The sequence below is a fragment of the Parambassis ranga genome, chromosome 17 (assembly GCF_900634625.1).
Source record: "Parambassis ranga chromosome 17, fParRan2.1, whole genome shotgun sequence".
NCBI lineage: Eukaryota > Metazoa > Chordata > Actinopteri > Ambassidae > Parambassis > Parambassis ranga.
In genome coordinates, this window is record NC_041037.1 from 14,792,577 (window position 1) to 14,816,056 (window position 23,480).

General features: G+C 40.3%; 4 protein-coding genes and 1 long non-coding RNA gene across 6 annotated transcripts; 1 reads left to right on the plus strand and 4 right to left on the minus strand.

Annotated features, from left to right (window-relative positions):
* Nucleotides 1-3,767: 3,767 nt before the first annotated feature.
* Nucleotides 3,768-7,314, minus strand: LOC114449700 (solute carrier family 22 member 13-like). Its single transcript, XM_028427520.1, has 9 exons — nucleotides 6,940-7,314; nucleotides 6,757-6,860; nucleotides 6,519-6,673; nucleotides 5,346-5,514; nucleotides 5,143-5,263; nucleotides 4,800-4,894; nucleotides 4,459-4,673; nucleotides 4,191-4,299; nucleotides 3,768-3,978 (listed from the first exon to the last, which is right to left on the minus strand). The coding sequence occupies exons 1-9, from the start codon at nucleotides 7,312-7,314 to the stop codon at nucleotides 3,768-3,770; spliced, it is 1,554 nt and encodes a 517-aa protein (XP_028283321.1).
* A 3,614-nt stretch (nucleotides 7,315-10,928) lies between these two features.
* LOC114450085 (solute carrier family 22 member 13-like) lies at nucleotides 10,929-13,922 on the minus strand. Its single transcript, XM_028427992.1, has 10 exons — nucleotides 13,097-13,922; nucleotides 12,926-13,029; nucleotides 12,693-12,847; nucleotides 12,435-12,603; nucleotides 12,229-12,349; nucleotides 12,043-12,137; nucleotides 11,751-11,965; nucleotides 11,569-11,677; nucleotides 11,282-11,488; nucleotides 10,929-11,179 (listed from the first exon to the last, which is right to left on the minus strand). The coding sequence occupies exons 1-10, from the start codon at nucleotides 13,469-13,471 to the stop codon at nucleotides 11,113-11,115; spliced, it is 1,617 nt and encodes a 538-aa protein (XP_028283793.1). The 5' UTR covers nucleotides 13,472-13,922; the 3' UTR covers nucleotides 10,929-11,112.
* Nucleotides 13,923-13,999: 77 nt separating this feature from the next.
* On the minus strand, nucleotides 14,000-15,698 carry LOC114449701 (serine/threonine-protein kinase OSR1-like). The gene is made up of 4 exons (XM_028427521.1): nucleotides 15,681-15,698; nucleotides 14,962-15,148; nucleotides 14,292-14,327; nucleotides 14,000-14,125 (listed from the first exon to the last, which is right to left on the minus strand). Exons 2-4 carry the CDS (start codon nucleotides 15,082-15,084, stop codon nucleotides 14,000-14,002), a joined length of 285 nt encoding a protein of 94 aa, XP_028283322.1. The 5' UTR covers nucleotides 15,085-15,148; nucleotides 15,681-15,698.
* Nucleotides 15,699-17,136: 1,438 nt separating this feature from the next.
* Nucleotides 17,137-20,800, minus strand: LOC114450296 (solute carrier family 22 member 13-like). 2 transcript variants are annotated; one of them, XM_028428316.1, is made up of 11 exons: nucleotides 20,503-20,800; nucleotides 19,306-19,551; nucleotides 19,135-19,238; nucleotides 18,902-19,056; nucleotides 18,644-18,812; nucleotides 18,438-18,558; nucleotides 18,252-18,346; nucleotides 17,960-18,174; nucleotides 17,778-17,886; nucleotides 17,491-17,697; nucleotides 17,137-17,388 (listed from the first exon to the last, which is right to left on the minus strand). In XM_028428316.1, exons 1-11 carry the CDS (start codon nucleotides 20,527-20,529, stop codon nucleotides 17,322-17,324), a joined length of 1,515 nt encoding a protein of 504 aa, XP_028284117.1. In that variant the 5' UTR covers nucleotides 20,530-20,800; the 3' UTR covers nucleotides 17,137-17,321. The 2 variants fall into 2 exon arrangements, with proteins under 2 accessions (XP_028284117.1, XP_028284116.1); XM_028428315.1 differs by lacking the exon at nucleotides 20,503-20,800 and having other exon boundaries at nucleotides 19,306-20,094.
* A 593-nt stretch (nucleotides 20,801-21,393) lies between these two features.
* Nucleotides 21,394-23,447, plus strand: LOC114450298 (uncharacterized). Its single transcript, XR_003672070.1, has 3 exons — nucleotides 21,394-21,746; nucleotides 21,905-22,073; nucleotides 23,087-23,447. It is a non-coding gene; the product is annotated as an uncharacterized LOC114450298 (long non-coding RNA).
* Nucleotides 23,448-23,480: the final 33 nt, after the last annotated feature.

Genomic DNA, 23,480 nt, shown 5'->3' on the forward strand with positions numbered 1-23,480 from the left:
GGACACAAAGCTTATGCAGATAGCCAGCATTACATGTATATGTTCCTTATTAGTTTATGTACTTGTACTAATAATAATAAATGATTATAAATGCTTGTGCCAGTGCCCAGCTTTAACGGGAGGTTTTCTTATAAGGTAAGGTTTTGGAAAAGATGATGATTTGCATAAAGTCTCCTCCATTTTCAGAGTCACCCAGAAGACCAGCATGCACATGAGCACAATGCGTCACTGCTTTCTGTTTATCACTCATCAGGATAGATGATATTGCAGCTTCTAGCCTATAAAATGGTAAAGGATGGCTGTACTGGCCATCATCATGACATGGAGCACATCTAATAACTGATAACCCTCTATTGGGCTGATGTTGGTTTCAGACACTGTCTTGAAATAGATTAACCTATAAAGTGAAAATTATAATGTATAATATAAAGTACCTCTGACAAGAGAAGATCTGTGTATCCTTCTCGTTCCTGAGGTTCATGTGTGATCCACTGAATGATGGCCTCAAACACAGCTGCCTCCTGTCTCACATTGAGGTCGTCACGGCTGATGATGTCACTGACATCCTGGGCCGAGAGCTGCAGGAACTCTTCGCCAAAAGCCACTTCCTCAAAGTGACTGAGGACATACTGGAAAGCCTTGAGGTGCAGTTCAGGGGCGTGGTAGGTTTTTGTGAACTGCCAGATGCCAATACAGTTGTCTGGGCAGAGCGTCTTTTCAAAAAAGTTGCAGCATATTTGCACCAGCTCCACTATATTGAGGTAATCAGCTGCCATGAAAAGCCTCCGTGCATTGGACTCTGTCACGTTAACAGAGCCAGTGTATGCAAACTCAATGATGAGCTCCATCATGTCTGAGGATAGGTCAGGAATAATGTAGACTTTCTTGTCAGGTTCAGACCAGCGTGTGAAGAGAGCTCTGAAAGACACAGAAAAAGTTCCACAACATTATACACCACTTTGATGCATTTCAGTTTTTAAAACAGATACCAAAATTAGTCACAAGTCACTGGTGGATTTATGGGTAACTTTCTTCAACAGTCTAGTTAAAGGTCTAAATCTGCTTGCTGTAACATTATCTAATTCACTTATGACTTCTAAACTATACATCAAGTTTAAGTTTAAGATAAAATAAGTTTGAGCCTATAGAGGGAGAAATCACTATTAGATGCTTTAATGTCAACATGTCAAACATGTCCTATCATCCAAGTCCCACCTGGGGCCAGCAGATTAACACACACTTGTTCACCGGTTGTTTTTGTCATGTTCAAACATTAAGGACTGCTGCTGCTTTCTGTATGAGGTCAGGCTGACAACATTTTCCTCAGCAGTTGACTAGTCATCACAACAATATCAGCAAACACACTGAAACACTGTAAGCTATAAAAACAAGACTGCAGTGAATAATCTGAAACACTCACATCATAAACTACAACAAATCCTTGTTTTTGTCTCCCTATGTAAAGGTTACAAACACATTCATTTAAAATTGAGATAATCAGTTTACCTGAAGTAAGGGGTGCAGTTCGCCAAGATGACTTTGTGGATATTAAAGTCAACCTCCTCCACTCTGATGACGGCGTCACAGAAAAGCTCCTGGTCAAGGAGATCCTTGTAAACTAATTCCTCGTCTTTTTGAGTCATGTTGACTTTGCAGAATTTATATTTTCTCTGTGTTTGTTGTCTCCTCTCAGTATATAACAGAAGTTCAAAGACACTGTGAATGGAACTCTTGTCATCAAAGCACTTCACATCACCATGGAGACATGTAAACATGCTTACATATAAAAACTACATTTGTGTTTTTAGTTGATTAGTTTGATTGCCGTTGTTAGGCAACAATCAAACTATTGTTCTTCACCCTCTTTCTTCCTTCTTATTCTTCTGTACGTTTTTTGGCGCAGCGTATCTTCAGCATACATTCACCGATTTCAGCCATTCAATTATCAAAATGTTAATCTCACAGAGGACATTCCAGGTCAACTTCAAAAAAAGTTTTCAAAAAATTATAATTTTTCCAAATATTAAGCAATATCTGCATCATTTTTAACATGGGAGTCTATGAAGGAGCCTTCAAACCCACCTTCAACTTTGACATGCAACTAGTTCCACATGCTTTCAGCTACAGAAACCATTCAAACATCATTCTGTTCAGCTCTTCAAGGGCTATTAAACCTGTTTAATAGATTATAGATTTGTTCAAATATGTTTTGTTTTCAAAATATTAATAAAAAAATATGCTGAGCCAAAAACGTACAGAATAATAATAATAATAACTAGTGGTGAGATTGCAGACTGTAAACCAACCTGGTCAAATGCATAAAGAATTACTTGCATTTCCTGAAGAAAATGCAAGTTTGGTTGCCACAGCAAGTTTGTTTTTACCAAAAGACAAACTCTGCTGTCACCATGGTAACAGCAGAGGAGACCTCAAAAATCCCCTGCCATTTGAAGACGGGGCTGAATTTCCAAATTCTGTATGCAAGTTTTGAAGACCAAGATGTTGGAAGTATTTTAAGCTTCGAATGGTTTCTCTATCTTGTAATTTGTAGGAGGAGTAGCATTTTGCAGAAGACATGGAAAATGTTTAATATCTTTAATATTATAATATTTGTATTTATTATTGATGGTTTCCACAAATGTCCTGAATGAGCTGAATCTTTTGATGTTTGAATGGTTTGAATCGGCCCATGCATTCTGAAGATATGCTGAGCCAAAAAATAGATAAAATAGAAGAACAAGAGTTTGGTTGCTGGGCAACCAAACTAATGATTAACCCATGGAGGTTTGGATTTGGAACCATACTCAAAATAAAAGTGGAAAATCACTCATCATCATTACAGGCTGATCCAGCTTGAGTGGAAGTTCCTCAAAACAGGTCAAAATGAGGCTCAGTAGTGTGTGTGGCCTCCACGTGCCTGTATGACCTGTACTAGGGGTGAGAGCAGTGACAAAATGCAAAAGTGATCAAACATCAGGCAGAAAGGATGAGAGCAGAGAGATGGTCTGTGGTCAGCACCTGCAGAACCTCTCCTTTATAGGGCTGTCTTGATAACTGCCTCTTTTCCACCTGTTGTCTGTTCCACTTGCACAACGGCAGCTGAAACTGATTCACAATCAGTGTTGATCCTAACTGGACAGGCTGATTTCACAGAATTGACTTGGGGTTACACTGTGTTCTTTAAGTGTTCCCTTTATTTTTTTTGAGCAGTGTATCTTAGAAACATATGAAGCAATAGTTTTTGTAGTTATACCAACATACCAGGAGGTGGTGCTACCACAGTAGCAAATAAATGACTTTATACTGGACTGCTGATATACAGTCATATGCCACTGAATACACAAACAAATGACTCAAATGATTAAAAAAGGATCAAAGCACTTGGGTAATACATTTCCAAACACTGTCAGGATTTCACTTAACATACATACATTACATCTGTTTTCTTTGACAGCATCAGCACCATTACATCAAAGGGATCACAGAGGGACAAACAGAGCTGCTGATTAGCAGAACATCACCTTCAACTATGAATTCAGACTACAGCTTAGTTGATTTAATGTTTGTAGGTCCTGTTGATTCTTCTTTGTAGATTATTTTTCTGTAGGAAAAAAGGAACACTTTACTGTGCAGAAGAAACGGTAAATGTGATTTATCCTATGTTTCCTGGTCCTAAAACTACAGAGGTCCAATCGGATCTCATTCTCACAGACGAAGGGTGACACAGGGTGATGAGGCTGATGTTACTGGAGGATGTTGCAGCTCGCTCACCTGTTGGCCTCTGCCTCATCAGTTGAATCAGGAAGCTCTCTTCTCCTGGTCTCTGGAAGCAGGATGCACAGCGCCCCACTGATGAGTGTGAGGCTACCGAAGACTATGGTGGGAATGGACGAGTGGTACATGGCCAACATGTTGAGCAGTGGGGCCAGCAGTCCGCCGGCTCGGCTCGCAATAGAACCCAAACCAGATGCTGTTTGTCTGAAACAGGAAAGTACAGCAGATGCGTTACCTTGAAGCTAAAGTGTTGTGGTGTGGTCTGATCAATGCTGTTTGGCTCCTCTTTTGAATAAAGTAGGTCAAAAACACTGTGTCAAACACCAGTCAAACCTCCAGTAAACATGTTGGTGCCTGTTATGGATGTCTGCAGTACTGCACGGTTCTGTGCGTGTAACTGTGCAGAACATGCTTACCGAACAGATGTGGGAAACAGCTCCTGAACGTAAACATTGCAAATGGATCCGGCCCAGTTGGCAAAGAAACGTCCTGACGTGGCTAACGCGGTGACAGCAGCAGCATTGCCTGGAACAGACACACTGCTTAAGTTAGCTGTGCGGCCTCAGGTTTAACTGTTTAGTTTTATGACTATACACCTGTATTATGTTTGTTGTGGCTGTTCTGACTGAACTGATGTCATCACCTTATAAACCCCACTAAATAAGAACATCTGACCTTCTTTACCTTGTGGAACAGCTAGGATTAAGAGGCACAAAAGTCCTCCAATCAAAAGCGTTGACATGATCGACACTTGTCTCCCCAGTGCTTCTAACAGCCAAATGCACAGGATGTGAGCAGGTAGTTCAGTCAGGCCAAACATGGCCTGCGTCAGGAAGATGTTTAAGCCAAAGTTTCCCACATTGAATGAAAGGCAGTAGTAGGTAATATTCAGTGAAAACCTGAGGAAGAAACAAGGGTCTGTTAGACAAAGAAAACATGCTGATGTTAAAAAACAAATTGCAGAACATTCAGTCTCTCATGGAAAGGGCTCAGTAGAGCTATGTGCATTATAAAATGTAACTTACCATGCCAATATAATGGTAAAGAAATACTTCCTAAGCACAGATGATTGGATAAGAATTATTATGCCTCCCTTTTTCTCAGTTTCTTTCACAACAATCTGTAATGCACAGGAGTGGACACAGCATCATGCTAACACCGCTCATGTTAGCAAACATGTAATCCAGCAGCCTTGCAAAATGTTACTTATTGCAGACCAGTAAAACTGACTGTAATAATACAATTCATTACAGCCACGCAACTTTCACCTCAAAGGCTGATCTGGATTTAATGAAGGCTTCAGCTGACAGTACATTTAATTACACATTTAATACTGGAGGCATTTTGTTTTGTGTATGTGAAGCGCACCTTTTCGAGAAGAGAGTCTGAAACAGGTCGTTTGTTTATGGCTGCCACTTTGGTGATCAGCTGTTTGGCCTCCTCTGTCCTCCCTCTGTCCAACAGCCACCTGGCTGACTCTGGAACGAACCTGTCCACAACACAGGCACTCATTATTATTATGTCTATTTCTCACATAAACAGATAAAGACAGAGGAAATGTTAGTGCACACCATATGTAAACAACAACCACTGCAAGTGGAGCTGCTGTTAATAGCTGAGCCAGTCTCCAGTCTCTGACGAAATAGATCATACTAGCGAGGATGATCTGACCAACAGCACCAAACAGCTGAGTCCCGCATGCTCCCAGCGCTCGCCTAGACACCCCAATCCATTCAGTGGCTGCAAACAGGAAGTCAACAGTTAACCTTCAGCGACCCCTGGCAAGAATTGCAGAGCTCTGAAATGGACAAAATACAAAATTGCATTTAACATGAGAGAAACTAATCTACTACTTTATCAATCAATCAATCAATCAATCAATCAATCAATCAATCAATCAATCAATCATAGAGCCCTTTACAACACAAAAGTGACCAAAGTGCTCCAATCAAATCAAAATAAAACAATTACAATAATAAAATGATAAAAGCAGTGGGACAATAACATTTCGTAAGACACAATAAAATGCAATAAAATACAACAAGTGTCACTCCTAGGTGTTAAAATCCAGTCTGAATAAATATGTTTTGAGCCTGGATTTAAGATCCAGGTCCATGTCGGAGGGCAGTGTGTTCTACAGTCTGGGGCCAGATCACCCCAGTGCCTGTACCTGGTTCTCTGGACTTCGAGCAGTACGCTCTGTTTTGGTTGCAGATGGCCAGCATTTCTGAAAGGTATGGTGGAGCAAGGCCATTCAGGGCTATAAAAACAAACATTAAAATGTTCAAATCTACTCTAAAAGAAACTGGGAGCCAGTAGAGTGTGAAAAACTGAGGTGATCTGCTGACAGCATGAAGTGCAGCATTCTGCAGCAGCTGGAGGTAGCTGAGGGGAAGACTGGGAGACTCCGACATAAAGTGCATTGCAGTAATCTATTCTTGAGTTGATAAAAGATAGAAGATAGTCTTTTCAAGGTCTGCGTGATTTATTAATCTTTTTTTTATTTTAGATACTTTAATAATCCCAGAGGTAAATTGCTTAAGGCTGCGACCAAGCAGTGTCATACAATGACCAGCAAGGCGAGCCACACCAGTGAGTACACTGGAGGCCCTGCGGGTAAAGTGCCTTGCCCAAGGACACACAACAATGACTTAGGGAGGAGTTGGGATCGAACCGCCAATACATTTAATTTATATACTTGAAAATTAAACTTGACATTCATTATAAACAGAGTGAAGTAATACCCAGTATAACACCATTAAGGCGATAACCTCCATAGCCGATTCCCACCATGAACTGTGATGCCAAATATAAATAGAAGTTGGGACATAATCCGGTTGTTGCAGTAAATATGACCATCACAACGACTGGGACCTGAGCTGCTCGTTTACGACCAAACCTGCAACAGATTCAGCAACACATACAGTCAGTGGGGTCTGTGACACACAAGGAATGTACTGTGTGTGTTTCAAATACACTTACGATTCAGCAAAAGGCCCAAATAGGAGACAGCCAATAAGAATGCCAGCCATCAACACTGTCTGTGCCACTTCCAACAGGTTAGCCTGGTCACAGACCAGATCAAACTGTGGGAACAAGACGACAAAACGTTAGTGAAACACAGCTGCTAGCGTTACAAATGACAAAGACAGATTCACCCCTCACATCTGTGACTATGGTGGCCTCATACAGGCTGTTGGTGTACACCCATCTGTCCCGGCATCCTGTGGTCTCGTTGAGTCTGTGCTCCCTGATGTCGCTGATGTTCCAGTCCACAGGTACAAACATCCGACACCTGCTGAAGCTCCCATCCTCCTCCCGGGGCAGAGTCAGGTTCAGCTGCTCACCTGTGCTCAGGTCAGGATCAGCTCTGAGGATCCAGTCTGTGTTACAGTGTCGCTCCGGATCAGACTGGATAAAAAACACACTTGCAAACTGAAAAGGCAGAATGGCATTTGGGAAGCAGAGAGCAAACAGAATGACCTTCTGAAATAATCCAAACTCTCCAATACTGCGGAGAATCTCTCCAAAATCTGCCATGTTCAGGCCGCAGACTGCACCTCAGAGATGACCTTTATACGTTGCAAATTAATGTTTAAACCCTGGTCTGTGCACTTCAGGAGCCATGAGACAGCAATATATGGACATTTTATTTTACACAATGAGGTGCTCTTTTGACAATTTAACCAGATCTTGGAGATATTTTTACTTCAGCATGTGTTGATCAACCACATAGGATAATTTTAATACTTCTAAAAATTGTGAAATACACAAAGTTCATTTTTAGCACAGTGACGACAGTGGCTGCAGAATGGACTCATGTCTTTGCATATCACCGTTAAAGTGCTGTTGATCTTTCACTGACTTTTACAATATGCTGTCAGAACTCTCATATAAAAAGTGAACCTGTTGCATAAGGAGTCATGCTGGAACCTCAGGTTACCCCAAAAGATCCCGACCATAAATATAGAGTTAATTACCTCAGTGAGAGTGAGCAGCCAATATTTGAACACTGTGACCTTTTTTTGCATATCAGTCATTTTTAACCCTCCTGTTATGTTCGTTTCTCAGGAACAGCAATGATGTTCCCGGGTCAGTTTGACCCTGGGCATGTTTAATTATCCAAAAATGTCAAAAGACTCAAAATAATTATGTCTCATTATTAACTCAATTTCTAACCATTTCAGTCACTATTCAGAGGTGTTGTTTACCTCACAGATCATGGTCCATTTAGGATAAATCACTTGATTCTGAAAACACTAAAACTTTTTTAATGTACATTGAAAAGACCTACATGTCTTATGGAGTGATTTTGTTAACTGAACACCAGGCAGAGGTCTGCTCTTTTCATGGTCAAGTTGACCTGCTGACTTAAATTGAAGACAAATGAGAAGTTCCATGTAAATTCATTAACTTTGTTTATTAATGGCTGACAGGTTAAAGTAAAATAAAGCTATAAAGGCATTATGTTGTGGGTCAAGTTGACCTGGAGAATTGTGGTAGGCCAAGCCACAGGGTAGGATATTGGCCATTTACATTTTAATCTATATACTCTACAGGGCTGGAAACAGCTTTATCTTCTTCTAAATACTCTGAAATATTACTCAAAATACAATTTACCATATCTTACCTCTTATGCAATTTAACTTTGTTACTTTAAGGAGACAGTCTGATCCTTTGCAGGGAGACTGAGTCATCCCCTCTTTATACAACCTGTCCTGCATCAGTGTGTTCCACAAACACATCAGCCATTTACTCTCTTGTGTCCCAGAAACTTGAGAAGAAGGAGAGAAAAAAGGAAAAAAATATCCAGTGTTTGGAACATAGTCTTGAGAAATGAGCTCAAGACTATGTTCCAAACACTGGACATTTACTCCATTTTTTTAACTCTGTGTTCCAAACAGTAGTGCCTATTTAAAAGTATTTTCAGTATGAAACTTCTTCTGATTGGCTTAATTAATTTAATAATTGGCTAAATTAATATAAAACTTTTTATTTTACATAGATGGGAAATAAGATTCTCTGCATTGTAGTCCTACCATTGTGATGTGCAGCTACATATGATATACTGTCTGTCAGAGATTTGAGCATCAGACCTAGAGGCTCTGAACCTCATCCTTAATGCAGTGAAAAAGAGGAGGACATGTCTGTAGATGAAGACCATGTTGAGGTCCAATCTGAATCTGATGGTTCTGATTATAAACCAAGTGAGGAAACTACTATTCATGTTCCTCAAAGCAAGACATTCACATCTAAAAGTGATGAAATACAGTTTTTCTTTTTGGATGAGTAAACAACAAAACAGATATTTCAAAGTCTAGGTGAATGTTTTTAAAGATCAATCATTTTATCACTAACTGAAATATTACTCAAAATACAATTTACCATATGTTACCTCTCATGCAATTTAACCCTGCTACTTTAAGGAGACAGTCTGATCCTTTGAGTACAGGGAGAGCGAGTCATCCCCACTTCATACAACCTGTCCTGCATCAGTGTGTTCCATGAACACATCAGCTATTTACTCTCTCGTGTCCCAGAAACTTGGCTCATTTCTCAAGACTCTATGTTCCAAGCACTGGACATTTTCTCCATTTTTTAAACTCTGTGTTCCAAACACTAGTGCTTAACTCTGCGATTTCTCTTAATCATTACTCTTAAAAACACAACTTTTCTTCACTATCCTCTGTTCATTAAGTGCTTAACCCTTAGAACAGCACGTCCGATTTTAAGGCAAACACAAGAAGACTAAACATCTGAAACTCATGGACGAGTTATAACAACAGGATCTAACTTAAGCTGCACTTAGAAGATCTCCAGCAAGCGAACAATAGAGATTATCATCAAATTAAGCTCAGAATCAGCTTGGTTTCTCTGGTGTAACAAAGCAAGCATTCCTAAACATTTACACAGACTGGAAAAAGAACACATTCTCCCTTTACAACCACTACCAGCAAACTTATCTCCAACAGCACACAGCAGGATCAAAAGGATCCTTTACCTTTAGTGGTAATTTGGATTTTGCATGTTGCTGGTGTGTCCTTGGTCTGCAAAAAGAGTCTCCTCCAAAGTAGGGGAGAGCGGGCTGGTTGTCACACTTTTGACACTCTGTTATCTATGTTAAAATTAGTTCATCAGATTGTTAAAAAAATACTTACCAAATGGGTACAAACTTTGTATTCATTTCATTTTGATATCTCTGTGCAGACTTATCAGCATTTAAATAGGGATGCACACATGTCACATGCTGCCCCTTTAGCAGGTAAGTTGTCACACACATTTTTGGCATAAATAAAACAAGAACACTTCAGTTTAATTAAAAAATTAAATTCAGCTAGAAAAAGTTCAATTAATCAATGAACTTGAATAAAAATTGGCCAACTTCACCTCCCTCCATGACCTCAGCATCAGGTCAGGTGCTGTGCTGCCATTTCTTGTTCTTCTTGTGTAATTCCTGACAATTTCTTCTCCTGTGAGTTTTTTCTTTGTTCTTTCAAAGAACAATCACAAATTGAACGACCACTAACCAGCAGATTCTCTGTGTCTATTATTGCATATATGCAATTTCCCCATTGTGGGACTAATAAAGGATTCTTAATCTTAAAAGTAGTGTGACAAGTTGCCCCAAACAGCCATGTTTGCTATTATCAGCCATATTTAAAAGTTAGCTTGAAGCAGCACTGTGACTAAAGTCTGGTGAAACACTTTATTACAGGTTCAGATGTTAAATAATTGATATTTGTGTCTTTAAGCAGACAATTGCAAAAAAAATCTAGTCTTTATTTTTTACTTTCAATTGTGAAAATGGGAAATTTGTCCTCACCTCAATGTGCTTTGGTTTTCCCAGATGGATTGTGACATCACATTATGTTTAAGCGCAAAACTAGTATTCCACTTTTGAGTGGTCAAGTTATTGCAAGTGTGACAACCTAACCCTAACCTGTGTGACAAAAAGCCCCAGTCTCCCCTATATCACCATCCGGGTCATGGCACCAAACTGTTGAAGAAATTCACTCAACATCTTATTCCCAGTTCACTGCAGTGGGAGATTTTAATGGCATACCAGTGTACGGTGGGCTTACAGAAACAGAGTGTGGGCCTGAGAAGATAAGCCGACCCAAAACATTGTGAACTTACAACATTTGTGTGTGTGTGTCATATGTGTGTGTGTATGTATTGTTGTAGCACTCACAACAGTTAACAGACGTGAGTGGTGGAAGCAGCGTGTCAACCACTAGGAGGGTTTATAACAAAGGATGTATAATAACCAACATTGACCTTCATCATTCTTCATCAGTCCTCTGATGGTAAAATCACTTATAGAAACCAGTACGTTAATTAGAGTTTGGTGGATTTTCTGTTGTTTTCAGCCAAGTTGCCTTCTGTCTCCCCGTCACTTATAGTCCTACAACATAAACACACAAAAAACTTTTTAAATACAGAACATTGAAAACAATAAAGACACAGATAAATCTAAAGTGAATCATAACAGTGACGGGCTGCTTACCTGTTGCCTTTGGCCTCACTGGTTGAATCAGGAAGCTCCTTTTTACTGGTCTCAGGAAGCAGGAATACAAGAGCCCCACTGACCACAGCAAGGCTGCTGAACACTGTGGTGGGTACAGACCAGTGGTACACGGCCAACATGTTCAGCACCGAAGACATCAGCCCTCCTACTCTATAGGCTGTGTAGACCAAGCCAACAGCCGATTGTCTACAGAGCAGAAGATGGAATTAACCTTCACATTTATGTATGAATATTGGTGTGATAAAGTTTGTGTTATGTTATGAAACCTGACAGAAGTGGGGAACAACTCCTGAATATAGATCGTACACACTGAAGAAGCCCAGCTAAAAAAGAACTTCCCCATTATTGCAAGGATGGTGATGACAACAGCGCTGTCTGGAACGATGAAGAAGAAAATATCAGAGCACCGACACTCAGACAGAAGTGTGAACAGAGGCAGAAAGCTCACCTCGAGGGAAAGCCAGGGTCAAGAGGCAAAGAAAGCCGGCTGTCATAAGGGTTGCCATCAGACACTTTTTCCTCCCCGATAACTCCAGCACCCATAAACAGACGAGGGATGCTAGAAGCTCAGAAAACCCAAAAAAAAACTGAACCAGGAAGATGTTCAGACCAAACCCACCCACATTCAGCATAAGGCAGAAGTAGCCCAGACTCAATGAAAACCTTTAAATGACAAAACACACACAAACTGCATTGACACATTGAAAAATACAGTAAATGCACATTTATGGTTTACTTACCACACAAAAGACATAATTAACAAATACTTCATCAGGACTCCTGAGGTAAGGATACTTCTGATTCCTTCACTTTGGACTGTCTGTTCCTCTGGTACCTGAGGGGAAGAAAATATATACAGATCTATTATATAAATAAGCTGTGGGAACATTCAAGTCTATTTGATTTGATTTATTCTTGTGACTAACTTCACCCAGCAGATTCTCTGGAATTTTCTTTTTATTGATTGCTGCGACTTTCTGGATCAGTTCATTAGCTTCTTGGATCCTTCCCTGTCCCAGCAGCCACCTGGCAGATTCAGGAATCCACCTTAACAAGATCAATAATATGTCAGAGTGTGAGTATATGTGTGGTTTATTATTCAATAAAATGTAGCTCTTCACACAGCACATACCAAATATACAGGAACACACAGGCCTCTGCTCCTCCCATGATGTACTGTGCTTTCCTCCAGTCAGGAACAACATAGACCAGGCCAGCAATGGCACACTGTCCCACAGCTAAAAACATTTGGCATAAACAGGAGGCAGAAGACCTCCTAGTGATGCCTATCCACTCTGTGGCTGCAAAGAGAATTTAGAGGAGGAAGAATCAGGTCTATCCTGAAGTCATTGTGACATCAGCTTGTACAGAAGCTTTGCAGAGGCCATACCAAGCAAAGTGGAGTTCATCTTATATCCTCCAACTGCAGCTCCAATTATGAACTGAAATACAATGTAAACACTGAAATTTGGAGACACACCGGCTGCTATGGGGAAAATTAACAAAAGGATAACCGGAAGCTGAGTGGTTCTCCTGCGGCCATACCTAAAGGTTAGAAAGAGTTATTATTGTTTAGTTCCATATTTATGATAACCTGCATTTTTTGTGTGTATTATCACTTACGAATTAGCTGCCGGTCCAAAGATGAATGAACCAGTCAATAAACCCATCATGAAGACCATTTGTGAAACTCCAGCCATGTTAGCCTTCTCACAGACCAGATCAAACTGCAAAACAATACAAATCAGTGGGGTAGTCGAAACAGATGAGACCAAAGAGTCATGGTTTACTCACGTCAGTGACTATGGTGGCCTCATACAGGCTGTTGGTGTACACCCATCCGTCCCGGCACCCTGTGGTCTTGTTGAGTCCGTGCTCCCTGATGTCGCTGATGTTCCAGTCCACAGGTACAAACATCCGACACCTGCTGAAGCTCCCATCCTCCTCCCGGGGCAGAGTCAGGTTCAGCTGCTCGCCTGTGCTCAGGTCAGGATCGGCTCTGAGGATCCAGTCTGTGTTACAGTGTCGCTCCGGATCAGACTGGATAAAGAGAAAACTACTGTAGGAAAGTGGTATAATGACATGTGGCAAGGATAGCCCAAAAATGATGAGCTTTTGGAAGCAACCAAAGTCTCCAATGGCTCTTAGAATCTCCCCAAAGTCCATCATTGTCGCTCAGCAGATGATTTGAGGGGCAGAATGTAGCAAAGTCATGTTAGAGATGAGATGGAACTCAATATTTAACTGCGCTACACAAATCATTATCATTGTTTACTAATGGCTGACCAGTTAAAGGCAGAAAAAGCAATAAAGACATGAGATTTAAAGAAAAACCTCTTCACTTGTTGAATTCCATCATGTGACTTTATTCGACTACTAAAAATCAGTCGCATGTGTTGAAATTTTCCAACAATGTATATAATTAGTTATGGAATCCTCCTCTCAAATATTCTGCTTCAAATTATGCATATGTGGACACGTTTTATGATTAAGCATTTTAAAAATATATGTAATGATCTGTAAAAAAAAAAGTTGAAAGAGGAAGTATACTTGCCAATCAAAGGGTTAAATTAATACTAATCATTCAGAGAATGAGTTTTTCTTTTTTGATGAGTAAACAACAAAACGGACATTTCAAAGTCTAGGTGACTTTCAGTACAAATGTTTTGATCAATTTTATCACCAAATTTCTCTCTCTCACACAAACACACACACACAGACAAAGAAATGTGTAACCTGTGCCTGACCAACTGTGGCAGGTCTCTCCTGTACTGCACCTGGTGGCTGCAGATGTGCTGCGCAGCTATCTGCTGGTGGGAAAAGCTACAGCAGACACATTTCTAAATAAATCACTTAAATTAACTTTACATTATTATTGAAAAACAAAACAAAGGACATACATAACACCAATGAGTCATGCAGATTGGTATGTTATGGCAAGTCAATTAATCCAAGATTTTCACGTCATGTCCACTACAAAAGGACTTACCTCCATATTGTGGGAGCCGTCCTTCACCCTGGGCGACTGCAGAATGGACATGACAGATTGTCAGAATTACATACGTGCAATTCTCCTCTTATCCCCTCAATATATGGACTGATGGAGCATTAAAAGATTGAAGAAATTTGACACAAAGTGTGTGACCAAAAAAAACATAACTGACAGACAGAACAGTGAAATCCCACACCTAGATGTCAATTAACTGGACAATAATCGAGCATGTGGTACAGGTGTGGTGGCAGGAAACACTGGATTTGTTTACACATTGTATTGTTCTAAATACAACATGACCCTCCCCTTTTTCAAGATGTTTGGAAAACGGCTTTTTGAAGACCAAATCGTATCGAAATAATTTCAAACATATGAGAGGACCCCATGTTTTTAAGGTGTATTTCCGAGAACAATACAGTAATACTGTTGGTCATTGAAAAAATGTGTATATAAATATCTGTTAGCTCCCACAAAGTTGCAGCAACAAAAAACTTAAATCTGAGTAAGTGAAACTGTAAGTACATTGACATGAAGCAACATGAATTACGAATGCCTGGCTAATGTTCACCACAACAGTACAACAGCACTATCTACTGGTTTAACAGCCACTGTGCAAAAAATACAATCAAGCTGTCTAATGAACTACATTAGGCACGCAGGGCCTCACCCTCAGAGCGGCCACAGCAGCTTTGCCCTCCTCACTCTCCTCGTCCAGCTCATCGTCGCTCCACTCCCAGCCACCGTCCTCCGTCTTGTGGAGCCGGCCACTGGAACCAGGCACATCAGTCATTTTTAACCCTCCTGTTATGTTCGTTTCTCAGGAACAGCAATGATGTTCCCGGGTCAGTTTGAACCTGGGCATGTTTAATTATCCAAAAATGTCAAAACACTCAAAACAATCATGTCTCATTATTAACTCAATTTCTAACCATTTCAGTCACTATTCAGAGGTGTTGTTTACCTCACAGATCATGGTCCATTTAGGATAAATCACTTGATTTTGAAAATAAAAACACTAAAACTTTTTTAATGTACATTGAAAAGACCTACATGTCTTATGGAGTGATTTTGTTAACTGAACACCAGGCAGAGGTCTGTTCTTTTCATGGTCAAGTTGACCTGCTGACTTAAATTGAAGACAAATGAGAAGTTCCATGTAAATTCATTAACTTTGTTTATTAATGGCTGACAGGTTAAAGTAAAATAAAGCTATAAAGGCATTATGTTGTGGGTCAAGTTGACCTGGAGAATTGTGGTAGGCCAAGCCACAGGGTAGGATATTGGCCATTTACATTTTAATCTATATACTCTACAGGGCTGGAAACAGCTTTATCTTCTTCTAAATACTCTGAAATATTACTCAAAATACAATTTACCATATCTTACCTCTTATGCAATTTAACTTTGTTACTTTAAGGAGACAGTCTGATCCTTTGCAGGGAGACTGAGTCATCCCCTCTTCATACAACCTGTCCTGCATCAGTGTGTTCCACAAACACATCAGCCATTTACTCTCTCGTGTCCCAGAAACTTGAGAAGAAGGAGAGAAAAAAGGAAAAAAATATCCAGTGTTTGGAACATAGTCTTGAGAAATGAGCTCAAGACTATGTTCCAAACACTGGAAATTTACTCCATTTTTTTAACTCTGTGTTCCAAACAGTAGTGCTTAACTCTGTGATTTCTCTTAATCATTACTCTTAAAAACACAACTTTTCTTCACTATCCTCTGTTCATTAAGTGCTTAACCCTTAGAAGAGCACGTCCGATTTTAAGAACAAACATGAAACTCATGGACGAGTTATAACAACAGGATCTAACTTAAGCTGCACGTAGAAGATCTCAAGCAAGCGAAAAATAGATTATCATCAAATTAAGCTCAGACTCAGCTTGGTTTCTCTGGTGTAACAAAGCAAGCATTCCTAATCATTTACACAGATTAAATTACATTAGCAGGTAAGTTGTCACACACATTTTGGCATAAATAAAACAAGAACACTTCAGTTTAATTAAAAAAGTAAATTCAGCTAGAAAACGTTCAATTAATCAATGAACTTGAATAAAAATTGGCCAACTTCACCTCCCTCCATGACCTCAGCATCAGGTCAGGTGCTGTGCTGCCATTTCTTGTTTTTCTTGTGTAATTCCTGACAATTTCTTCTCCTGTGAGTTTTTTCTTTGTTCTTTCAAAGAACAATCACAAATTGAACGACCACTAACCAGCAGATTCTCTGTGTCTATTATTGCATATATGCAATTTCCCCATTGTGGGACTAATAAAGGATTCTTAATCTTAAAAGTAGTGTGACAAGTTGCCCCAAACAGCCATGTTTGCTATTATCAGCCATATTTAAAAGTTAGCTTGAAGCAGCACTGTGACTAAAGTCTGGTGAAACACTTTATTACAGGTTCAGATGTTAAATAATTGATATTTGTGTCTTTAAGCAGACAATTACAAAAAAATCTAGTCTTTATTTTTTACTTTCAATTGTGAAAATGGGAAATTTGTCCTCACCTCAATGTGCTTTGGTTTTCCCAGATGGATTGTGACATCACATTATGTTTAAGCACAAAACTAGTATTCCACTTTTGAGTGGTCAAGTTATTGCAAGTGTGACAACCTAACCCTAACCTGTGTGACAAAAAGCCCCAGTCTCCCCTATATCACCATCCGGGTCATGGCACCAAACTGTTGAAGAAATTCACTCAACATCTTATTCCCAGTTCACTGCAGTGGGAGATTTTAATGGCATACCAGTGTATGGTGGGCTTACAGAAACAGAGTGTGGGCCTGAGAAGATAAGCCGACCCAAAACATTGTGAACTTACAACATTTGTGTGTGTGTGTCATATGTGTGTGTGTATGTATTGTTGTAGCACTCACAACAGTTAACAGACGTGAGTGGTGGAAGCAGCGTGTCAACCACTAGGAGGGTTTATAACAAAGGATGTATAATAACCAACATTGACCTTCATCATTCTTCATCAGTCCTCTGATGGTAAAATCACTTATAGAAACCAGTACGTTAATTAGAGTTTGGTGGATTTTCTGTTGTTTTCAGCCAAGTTGCCTTCTGTCTCCCCGTCACTTATAGTCCTACAACATAAACACACAAAAAACTTTTTAAATACAGAACATTGAAAACAATAAAGACACAGATAAATCTAAAGTGAATCATAACAGTGACGGGCTGCTTACCTGTTGCCTTTGGCCTCACTGGTTGAATCAGGAAGCTCCTTTTTACTGGTCTCAGGAAGCAGGAATACAAGAGCCCCACTGACCACAGCAAGGCTGCTGAACACTGTGGTGGGTACAGACCAGTGGTACACGGCCAACATGTTCAGCACCGAAGACATCAGCCCTCCTACTCTATAGGCTGTGTAGCCCAAGCCAACAGCCGATTGTCTACAGAGCAGAAGATGGAATTAACCTTCACATTTATGTATGAATATTGGTGTGATAAAGTTTGTGTTATGTTATGAAACCTGACAGAAGTGGGGAACAACTCCTGAATATAGATCGTACACACTGAAGAAGCCCAGCTAAAAAAGAACTTCCCCATTATTACAAGGATGGTGATGACAACAGCGCTGTCTGGAACGATGAAGAAGAAAATATCAGAGCACCGACACACCGACAGAAGTGTGAACAGAGGCAGAAAGCTCACCTCGAGGGAAAGCCAGGGTCAAGAGGCAAAGAAAGCCGGCTGTCATAAGGGTTGCCATCAGACACTTTTTCCTCCCCGATAACTCCAGCACCCATAAACAGACGAGGGATGCTAGAAGCTCAGAAAACCCAAAAAAAAACTGAACCAGGAAGATGTTCAGACCAAACCCACCCACATTCAGCATAAGGCAGAAGTAGCCCAGACTCAATGAAAACCTTCAAATGACAAAACACACACAAACTGCATTGACACATTGAAAAATACAGTAAATGCACATTTATGGTTTACTTACCACACAAAAGACATAATTAACAAATACTTCATCAGGACTCCTGAGGTAAGGATACTTCTGATTCCTTCACTTTGGACTGTCTGTTCCTCTGGTACCTGAGGGGAAGAAAATATATACAGATCTATTATATAAATAAGCTGTGGGAACATTCAAGTCTATTTGATTTGATTTATTCTTGTGACTAACTTCACCCAGCAGATTATCTGGAATTTTCTTTTTATTGATTGCTGCGACTTTCTGGATCAGTTCATTAGCTTCTTTGATCCTTCCCTGTCCCAGCAGCCACCTGGCAGATTCAGGAATCCACCTTAACAAGATCAATAATATGTCAGAGTGTGAGTATATGTGTGGTTTATTATTCAATAAAATGTAGCTCTTCACACAGCACATACCAAATATACAGGAACACACAGGCCTCTGCTCCTCCCATGATGTACTGTGTTTTCCTCCAGTCAGGAACAACATAGACCAGGCCAGCAATGGCACACTGTCCCACAGCTAAAAACATTTGGCATAAACAGGATGCAGAAGACCTCCTAGTGATGCCTATCCACTCTGTGGCTGCAAAGAGAATTTAGAGGAGGAAGAATCAGGTCTATCCTGAAGTCATTGTGACATCAGCTTGTAAAGAAGCTTTGCAGAGGCCATACCAAGCAAAGTGGAGTTCATCTTATATCCTCCAACTGCAGCTCCAATTATGAACTGAAATACAATGTAAACACTGAAATTTGGAGACACACCGGCTGCTATGGGGAAAATTAACAAAAGGATAACCGGAAGCTGAGTGGTTCTCCTGCGGCCATACCTAAAGGTTAGAAAGAGTTATTATTGTTTAGTTCCATATTTATGACAACCTGCATTTTTTGTGTGTATTATCACTTACGAATTAGCTGCCGGTCCAAAGATGAATGAACCAGTCAATAAACCCATCATGAAGACCATTTGTGAAACTCCAGCCATGTTAGCCTTCTCACAGACCAGATCAAACTGCAAAACAATGCAAATCAGTGGGGTAGTTGAAACAGATGAGACCAAAGAGTCATGGTTTACTCACGTCAGTGACTATGGTGGCCTCATACAGGCTGTTGGTGTACACCCATCCGTCCCGGCACCCTGTGGTCTCGTTGAGTCCGTGCTCCCTGATGTCGCTGATGTTCCAGTCCACAGGTACAAACATCCGACACCTGCTGAAGCTCCCATCCTCCTCCCGGGGCAGAGTCAGGTTCAGCTGCTCGCCTGTGCTCAGGTCAGGATCAGCTCTGAGGATCCAGTCTGTGTTACAGTGTCGCTCTGGATCAGACTGGATAAAGAGAAAACTACTGTAGGAAAGTGCTAGTATGACATGTGGCAAGGATAGCCCAAAAATGATGAGCTTTTGGAAGCAACCAAAGTCTCCAATGGCTCTTAGAATCTCCCCAAAGTCCATCATTGTCGCTCAGCAGATGATTTGAGGGGCAGAATGTAGCAAAGTCATGTTAGAGATGAGATGGAACTCAATATTTAACTGCGCTACACAAATCATTATCATTGTTTACTAATGGCTGACCAGTTAAAGGCAGAAAAAGCAATAAAGACATGAGATTTAAAGAAAAACCTCTTCACTTGTTGAATTCCATCATGTGACTTTATTCGACTACTAAAAATCAGTCGCATGTGTTGAAATTTTCCAACAATGTATATAATTAGTTATGGAATCCTCCTCTCAAATATTCTGCTTCAAATTATGCATATGTGGACACATTTTATGATTAAGCATTTTAAAAATATATGTAATGATCTGTAAAAAAAAAAAAGTTGAAAGAGGAAGTATACTTGCCAATCAAAGGGTTAAATTAATACTTATCATTCAGAGAATGAGTTTTTCTTTTTTGATGAGTAAACAACAAAACGGACATTTCAAAGTCTATGTGACTTTCAGTACAAATGTTTTGATCAATTTTATCACCAAATTTCTCTCTCTCACACAAACACACACACACAGACAAAGAAATGTGTAACCTGTGCCTGACCAACTGTGGCAGGTCTCTCCTGTACTGCACCTGGTGGCTGCAGATGTGCTGCGCAGCTATCTGCTGGTGGGAAAAGCTACAGCAGACACATTTCTAAATAAATCACTTAAATTAACTTTACATTATTATTGAAAAACAAAACAAAGGACATACATAACACCAATGAGTCATGCAGATTGGTATGTTATGGCAAGTCAATTAATCCAAGATTTTCACGTCATGTCCACTACAAAAGGACTTACCTCCATATTGTGGGAGCCGTCCCACATAGCAAGCACAATCGGCCCGCTTCTGGCTGAATGTTGGCAGTGTTGGCTGAGGATCGGGTCGGCTGAAGCACGCGTTTTCTTGAATGGGCCAAAACAGACATGCAGTATTAAGCTGACACTTTGTTTCTTGTTTGGCCCGATTGTTGTTTGCTACCATATCGCCGACGTTGGACATAGATGCGGTGGGCATATGTAATACGGTGACTGGCCCGACAGTAAGGGGGCGGATATTTGCCAGTACTATACTGAACGCTGTTGGCCTGATTCTGGCTGAGTGTTGGCACTAAGAATTCTTTAAACAGCCCGTCATACTATTGTTGGGCTTATATTATTATTCTTATTATTATACAAACGCAGTACGCGATGCTGGCTGTTGCTTAACTGAATTTTCACTCGGACGTCGTTTGAGCTGGTGCTTGTTGCTAACTTTACTGGTCAGGATAATTCCAACAAACAGCAGAGAAGGTAATGGAGTGCTGGAACTTGCGGCTTATCTGAGGCTGCATTCCATGAACAAGAAAAATAAACAGTCCTTTGACATACAAATTTAGCAAATGTAAAGCAAAACAAAAACAGAATGAAAGACAGCGAGCATAAGCCATTTTGTTAGCGACCAACAGCTGATCTGCATATCCATGGCAACAATAAACAATGATTGTACTATGTACGCTGGCAGCGATATAAACCAATCAGCTGAACACTACGTAATGCGTACAGTACGTTGACGGGAAGCGATAAACCAATCAGCAGAGCGTACGTTTTACGTACAGTACGTACGCTGGCAGCGGCAAACCAATCAACTGAAACAACGTAATACGTACAGGTACGCTTACTCCGACACGCCTCCGGCAAGTACAAAATCATTTGTTTACATTTGGACCACCGAAAATGGCACCAGTGAAGAGACAAGGTTCCCAGGCACATTTCAACCTACAGACTATCAGTTATGCGGTTGTGAATGGGAATAGAACAGCTGCGCCGGGCGAGTTACGCCACCATATGTGAATGGATCGGTGATACCTGGACTAATGTATCTGCATTGACTGTTCGAGCTTTCGCGAAAGCCATTGCTGAACAGCCACCCGGCAACGAAATGGACTCTGACAATGATGAGAGGGAACCCGACATGTTTGATGGCAACACAGCTGTTCAATTCTGACACAGAAGATGATCGACGACTTTGATGGGTTTTTAGGAGAGGAATGATTAAAAATAATGTGAGTATATTGTAAATTGTAGAATAAGGTTCATCTTAACTCACTGTTTTGCTTCCGTTACCTTTTTTTTGGTAGACGTTTGTTTTAGCATGCACCTTATAATACGGCGCACCTTATGTAAAATTCAAACAATTTTGATTTACTGCTCATGTTCGCAGCATCAACGTCTGTCGGCTCACTACCCGTGTAACGTAGAGAACCAGACAGGCATCGCGCTAAAAAATGAACAATCATTGGCGGATGTCGGCTGACTGTATCTTGACCGACAGATGGACACTCTAGGATCACGTACAGCGGGAATTCTCTCTCATTCGCTCCCTGGCGCTGGTAAGTAGACTTTCACAAATACTCGACGACTGACTAAAAACGATTTTTCATTGTTTTTAGTCATAATGTAGCTTAAATGGTGGCAGAAAATTTAACGACAATCAACAAGATTATCCCAGAATGTTGCATAGCACAAACTATGAGGTTATTTTGATTGATGGCTAATCCATTTCATCTTGAAGTTCATGAGTAGACATTATCGGTAGCTTAAGCAGCTACAGACTGTCAGAATAAAAGTTTTGCGCAAACCCTAGTAAGCTTTAGTTTAATTTAATTCATGATAAAAAGATCGTAACCTGTCCTGAACAGTTGGGTTTAACTTTATAGGCTCGTGGTCTCAGGTAGCTAGCTAGCCTTAGCAAGAGTAAAGTCTTAACCTAGAGAAGACTAAAGAGTCTCTAGTGCTGCGTTCCAGGCAACTGTTTGCGTTTCAAATTTAATACCCATGAAAGTGCACTGGAACAGCAGTCAAATTCATAAACATTGCACCCTCGAACTGAATAGATTATTATTATTATGCTATTTTATTTTTAACTCTATTGAAATTAGCAACAGGTTATAGGCTATACTCTAATGAATATTGTAGTATATTGATTATGATTCAGTTCCCGGATAAAATAGTTGTATTGATTTGTGTGTTGTTATATAATTGATTGTCCGAGGCAACGTTAATTCCGCCCATTCCGCGAGATTTCCCGCTCGCTGCAGCTCTGACGTACCTACAGCTATGTAAACAAAAATGGCGGCCCCCACAGATGCAGGCTAACGTTAGAGAAGTCAAATTGTGTATGAAATGTGAAGATAATGCTTTAAAGTGATTTATCTCCTAATACAATCAAAGCCACATTTCAAGAGGCTACACATGATAGTCACACTTTGATGGCATATCAAATTCAAAAATGTTTTGTAGAATTTAGATATTTTCTAGCATATAAACATCACACCATATAATGTAATGATGCAAGTGTTGTTATTTGTTACTTATTTGATTTTTAATTTCTCTCTGTCCCCAGGCAAACGGCATTTAAGGTACGAGACTGATGAGCACACATGGATAGACACACTCTTAGAAAGAGAGCAGTAAAAAAGGTAAATTCTTTAATTGCCTCTTTTCACAATGAGGAGGATGACTTTGCTGCATGTGGCTCTGAGAGTGCTGTAGTGAACTGTGGTTTAGAAAACCAGGATCAGGGACATGGGATCAGGGATCAATCACTGTCGGACAGTGATGATGAATCCCAGGATGATGACATGGGAAATGGCATGTCTTTGGATGAGTCTTTATGTGATTGGGCTGTTCATTTCAGGGTGCCTTTGGTGGCTTTGACTGCCCTTCTTTCTATCTTGAGAGTCCATCACCCCTCATTACCAAAGGATGCTAGGACTCTCCTAAAACCACAACCTCGT